This window comes from Triturus cristatus, chromosome 4_1 (assembly GCF_964204655.1).
Source record: "Triturus cristatus chromosome 4_1, aTriCri1.1, whole genome shotgun sequence".
Taxonomy (NCBI): domain Eukaryota; kingdom Metazoa; phylum Chordata; class Amphibia; order Caudata; family Salamandridae; genus Triturus; species Triturus cristatus.
This window is the reverse complement of record NC_140585.1, coordinates 159257355-159263901: the sequence shown is the minus strand read 5'-3', so window position 1 is coordinate 159263901 and position 6547 is coordinate 159257355. Positions and strand designations below refer to the sequence as shown.

Genomic DNA, 6547 nt, shown 5'->3' with positions numbered 1-6547 from the left:
ACACCCTGGGACCGGTTTCAGGCCATCACCCTTAATCAGCGAGGCTAGCTTGAATCCTGTAGTGTGGTGATCACGGGACTCACATCTGGGCATACCCTTCCCACTTAGGGTGACATATGCAAAAGAAACAATTGTTGGACGAAATGCTGGACAATGCAAACAATCACCCCCAGTCACAAGGATCTGGGTTTAATCCATCATTCTTTTGCTCACCACACCACCCCATTGTGGGCCCAGTCATATGCAAATCAGTCTTTACCCTGTTGCTTGTGGGAACAGTCCAGCCTGATCAGCCAAGCCAGGTCCTCCCCGGACCGGAAACAAGCATCCTGGGACCGGTTTAAGGGCATCACCCTTCATCAGCCAGGCTAGCTTGAATCCAGTGGTGTGGAGAGCACAAGACCCACATCTGGGAAAAGCCTTCCCACAATCGCATGTGTGCACGCATACACCAAAACGCACACACACAGATACACACATGCGTGCACACACATGCGTGCACACACATGCACACACTCACACACACGTACACATATATATTCTGCCTCCCAGCAGAACATCATGTAACATATTTTCCTCCTATGCTCCTGGGGTGCTAAAGAAGTGACAGGATCTCAAATTTAGTCAGGGAGCTGAAGTGTCATTTGGTAACGATTGCTGCTCTTCTATTCGCATCCCACCCAGTTCCACGTTATCACAGTTTAGGTTGGGTTCTGCTAAGTGCTGATCCAATCACAACCACTCAGAGAGGTTGTCGTAGAAAAATTAGCAAAGGATGTACTGCAGGACTAGATGTATTATTTCCTGTCTGGGGATGCTGCACATCAAAACTTCAGGGAAGCAGCAATCAGTAGCTGGTGATCCCTGCCTATGGGGAAGATGCCAAAATGACCAACTGAAATCAGTTAATCCCATACAGCTCTTACATGTTACACCATTGATTTGCTAAACCTGACTTGCAAGAGCAATTACCTTGCTCCCAAACACAGTAGCACCATGAAGCACTTTGGGACTGTCAAAATGTAGAGCACCCAATGAGTCTGAGTTTATTATCAGTATGTGAAAATAATTCAGACATTTCATCCATTAATTATTTTGCTGTCTCAGCAACCCCTTGGATGGCATCTACTCGCGCTGACTCTGCAGCTATCTAGAATATTATCAACAGATTGAAATGCGATGGACAGTCGTTTGGTCCATATCAATAGAGGGAAATACAAGCAGCCTACCCATGACATATGGTGCCTGGTGGGGCTACTCAACTTGATTTACTCCTGCTGTGGTGCTGAATATGGGAGATCACCAATCTATAGTCTGCTGGAATCCATGCACAGGGCAAAGTATCTGGTATTAGGCTCAAGGACCCAACTGTTGTCTTCCTTATTTGCAAGGATTGCCTGGAGCAGCTCTGGTTCATTGACTGTATCCCATTTAGAATAAGTGTAGCTGTCCAAGGACACAGCAGATACTTTAGGAGAGTGAAACACTTATCTGAACAAGCTGCTAAGATCGATGAACAGTTACACAAATATGATTAGATCCTTATTTTATGGAACTTGTAATGTCCTTCAGTTCTCATCTTTAGTTTAAATAGAGTAGTAGCAGTAATACCCTAAGGACTGAAACACCTGAAAATAAAATTTAAAAGTGACAGAAAAGGAATACAAATGTAATACCCAAATGCCAGAAATATTAAGATCAGAGAAGCAAGAGCTGTTAAAGAACAAATGGCAATTCAGCTAGGTAAAGTGTTTTTTATTTTTTTAAATGAAAATTAATGTGTTAGTGGATTTAAACCAAGAAGCTTAACATGCTAGTCTGAATTATTAATTTATTGCTCTTTCCACAGGTATAGATCTGTGTCTGCAGCCATGGAACCAAGAAACCACAGTACTGTGACTGAATTCATCCTTGTTGGACTCACCAAAGACCCACATCTGAGCGTCTTACTCTTCCTGTTCATCTTATCAATCTACATCCTCACTCTGCTAGGAAACACTTGCACACTAATCATCATTTATGCTGACAGTCGTCTACATATGCCCATGTACTACTTCCTTGGCTCACTGTCTTTCATAGATCTTGGCTACTCCTCTGTTACAGTCCCAAAAATGCTGGCAGATTTTCTTAGAGAGAAGAAGACTATCTCTTTTTTGGGCTGTGTTGCACAACTCTTCTTTTTTGTGGCATTTGGTAGCAGTGAGTTCTTTCTGTTAGCAGTGATGGCATTTGATCGCTATATTGCTATTTGTAAACCTTTGGTCTATTCAATTACAATGAAGAAAAGTGTTTGTGTTTGGCTTATCTCTGGGTCATTTGTTGGAGGCTTTTCTCACTCTCTCATTCATGCAGGCTGTTTATCGCTATTATCCTTTTGTGGGCCTAATTTGATTCAGCACTTTGTTTGTGATTACCCTGCTTTTCTGAAGCTCTCTTGCTCCGATATCTCCATCAGTGAAATGGCACGCTTATCGCTTTCCTCTTTAATGATGTTGAGTTCATTCACTGTTGTTTTCATATCCTACATGTACATACTGCTCACAGTGCTGAGGATCCGCACTGCAACTGGGAGGCATCGAGCATGTTCTACCTGTGCCTCACACTTCACTTGTGTCTTAATGTTCTATGGCACCATCATATCAATTTATTTAAGGCCAAACTCAACCTTTTCAGCAAAGGAGAATAAGGTGGTGTCTGTCTTCTACATGGTAGTGATACCAATGTTGAACCCACTGATCTACAGCCTGCGTAACAAGGATGTTATAGGAGCCCTGAAGAATACCTTTTGTAAGACTAAGATTTCTTATATTTAATCATTTCAAAGCCAATAATCCTGATTCACAATTATGAAAGCACCCGAGTTGAAAGGAAACTTGAGGAAGGACATGGATTTACAAGCGTCTTTTGGTGGCACATTTTTCTGACAAAGAGTGTATTCTAGAAAAAGACCACTGCTTTCATGACTGCGGCATGTGATAGACAAGCAATACCTATTGAGGTTGTAGTTCACAGGCATAGAACAGTAATGTTGACTAATCTGTGCAAAGATTGGGAATGCAAGTACTTGACAGATGGGCCCTGCAGAGTTCACACAACTTGGTTGAGTTTTTCTACACACATAGATTAATATACATGGTTAGTGAGGGTAAAACAATTATTCAGAATGTATCCATATTAACATATACCATAACAAAACAAGGGGAGCTTCTTCAAAAATCATAACAAAACAAGTTGGAAGCTGGTACAAGGTACAAGGGTGGATAATGTGCAAATGTTTGCTAAGACTTCATAATGTCAAAAATAGTACTTACTCATGACTGGATCATTGTGCTATAACGTTCAATAAACATTAAACAACAGTAGTAATGTTTTCTTGATTAATGTACTCCTTTGCAAAGTATGTGTTCAGATAATGATTAGTGATGGAGTACTGAAAGCATGTTTTGTAAACCGTAAATGCATTACAATTGCTAGAATACATGAGGACAACATTTGTGTCCCAAGGTCATTAAAAGAACTATTCAGACAGCTTACGGCTTCAAGACACACCAAACCAGAGAGCATGAGTGTCATGTCATATATTACACTGGAGTGGCGTGTTGTAGCATAGAGTGGAGTGGCATGTCGTAGATTTACGGGTCTTAGTGTGAAGTGAAGTAGAGTGAAGTGGCAGAGAGTGGAGTGACATATCAAGGAGTGCAGTGTTGCATCATAGAGGGAAGTAGCATGTCATTGAGTTGAGTGGAATGGAGTGTCATAGAATGGATTGGAGTGTCAGATTGGAGTGGCTTGTCTTAGAGTGGATGGTGTGTCATAAAGTAAAGTGGCATTTTGTACAGTGGAGTGGCATGTCATAGAGTGGAATGTTGTGTCAGAGTGTCATCTTGTGGAGTGCTATCAGCTGAAGTGTCATGGAGTGTTGTAGAGTGGAGTAGAGTAGAGTGTGGTAGAGTAAAGTGTCATCAAGTGGAGTGCTGTAGAGTAGAGTGGAGTGGAGGAGAGGAGAGTGTTGTAGATTACACTGTCATAGATGGAGTGTTGCAGAGAGAAGTGTTGTAGAGTGGAGTGTCGTAGTGTGTCATAAAGTGGATAAGTGTAGTAGAGTGGAGTACTGTGTCTTTGGGTAGAGTGGAGTAAACTGGCATGGAGTTGCAAAGAATATATATATATATATATATGCAAATACGTATATATATATATATATATATATATATACATCCAAAAGTTGCCCTGCAGCAAGGACGCCCTTCACAGTTGAGTGCTTTTCAAAAAAGCCTTTATTTCACAGAATTAATGTTACCAATTCAAGTGCAAAGTCCTTACGCGTTTCAGAGCCAGAAGGCTCCTTCATCAGAGGATGGTGCTGTTCAAACTGACAGACTCGCTGGGGTTCCTGTACTGCATGCTGATGTACCACCCACGTGGGCCTCACAGGTGAGTCATCATTCAAGCAAGTGGGCTGAAATGATAGCATCAAATTCAGCTTACTTGAGGCACAGCTGAGAGAAGTAAGCGGAATTTGATGCTATCATTTCAGCCCACTTGGGTATTTATTTCACAAAGAAAAAGACACTGTTTTCGAACTGCACCCACAAGGGAAAACATTTTCGCTAACATAAAACTACGGATCCCAGCATGCTTGAATGATGACTCACCTGTGAGGCCCAACTGGGTGGTACATCAGCATGCAGGAAAGGAACCCCAGCGAGTCTGTCAGTTTGAACAGCGCCATCCTCTGATGAAGGAGCCTTCAGGCTCTGAAACGCGTAAGGACTTTGCACTTGAATTGGTAACATTAATTCTGTGAAATAAAGGCTTTTTTGAAAAGCACTCAACTGTGAAGGGCGTCCTTGCTGCAGGGCAACTTTTGGATGAATTTAACTCGGCAGCCTGGCCGAGGAGGAGGATGCCCCAACTTGAACCTGAATATGGGGCCAAAGAGGTTTTGAATATTGCGGACCTTGAGGCACAGCTGAGGAAAGTAAGCGGAATTTGATGCTATCATTTCAGCCCACTTGGGTATTTATTTCACAAAGAAAAAGACACTGTTTTCGAACTGCACCCACAAGGGAAAACATTTTCGCTAACATAAAACTATGGATCCCAGCATGCTTGAATAATTCTGTGAAATAAAGGCTTTTTTGAAAAGCACTCAACTGTGAAGGGCGTCCTTGCTGCAGGGCAATTTTTGGATGTTAATATATATATATATATATATATATATATATATATATATATATATAGATATATATATATATATATATATATATATATATATATATATATATATATATATATATATATATAATCTACTGGCAGTCGCCAGTAGATAGTTATAGTTAGGACCGTGTTTCCATAGGAAATCTGAAAATTCTATTTTGAATAACTTTGGCGCCGGTTGACGAATCCTCGCAAAATTTTCAAAACTAATGGGACGCTCCGCTCAGCTCCTACCCTGAAAGTCTCGGGGTGATTCGTCAAGCGGGGGCCGAGAAAAAAGGGGGGTCCCAAAACACGTTTTCCCCATGCATTTTCCCATAGGACCTTTAGTCGAAGGTACAGCCCGAACGGCTGAACAGAATTACTTGAAATTTGGCAGAGAGGTAGTCCTCAGGTCAGGGAAGTGCCTTTTGCATATATGGAGTCAATCTGTTCAGTAGTTCCTGAGAAAATTGCATTTAAAAGCACATACATATCTATAGCCGCGCACCGTGCGTGCACAGAGCGCGCACCCTGCGCGCACCATAACGTGCGCGAGCGTAATTCTGATTGGTGGTTACATGTCAGTCAACGTTCGAATCGGTCGAAATCAGGAAGTGTCGGCCACCATTTTGTTTGTTGTGGGTGCGAGAGTGAAAAAGAGAGGTGGTGAACGTGAAAAGGGGGCAGGGTAGAGAGTTCCTGACCCCCTAGCCTTTGTCAAGGCGTCCCTAAAGGACCCCGAAGGGTGAAAAAACATTTTATTTTTTTCTGAAAAAAATCACGGGGTGCACGCACATTGAAAAACCATTAAAAAAAAAAAATTAACAAAAATTAGCATTTAAAAAACCGTACAAATTCACTTAAAACCATAGGTTTCAGGCAAGTTATCGTTAGGAATTAGCATTTAAAAAACCTTGCAAATTCACTTAAAAAACCATAGGTTTCACACATGTTATAGTTAGGTGGACATTTCACTCGTAAAAAACCAATGAAATTCCACCGTTATAGTTAGTTCAGATAACTATAACTCGCGCAACCGCCACTCTATCACAAGGATGATGTCATGTCATCAGTGATGTCATGAGTGATGTCATGAGTGATGAAATATGTGACGTCATGAGCACTGGATTGCGGGCGCGCGAGTTATAGTTATCTGAACTAACTATAACATGTGTGAAACCTATGGTTTTTTAAGTGAATATATATATATATATATGTATATATTACCTACTGGCGGTCGCCAGTAGGTAGTTATAGTTAGGACCACGTTTCCATAGGAAATCCGCAACATTCTATTTTGAATAACTTTGGCGCCGGTCGACTAATCCTCGCAAAATTATCAAAA

At 41.4% G+C, this 6547-nt stretch overlaps 1 protein-coding gene across 1 annotated transcript in view; it reads left to right on the top strand.

The window, feature by feature from the left end:
• The first annotated feature begins 1871 nt into the window (after positions 1-1871).
• Positions 1872-6547, top strand: part of LOC146853767 (olfactory receptor 5AR1-like) — a 152280-nt gene continuing 147604 nt past the window's right edge. The window contains exons 1-2 of the mRNA XM_085650881.1: positions 1872-2787; positions 4815-4981. Coding sequence (XP_085507007.1) covers positions 1872-2787; positions 4815-4981 — 1083 coding nt within the window. The remainder of the gene's footprint in view (positions 2788-4814; positions 4982-6547) is intronic.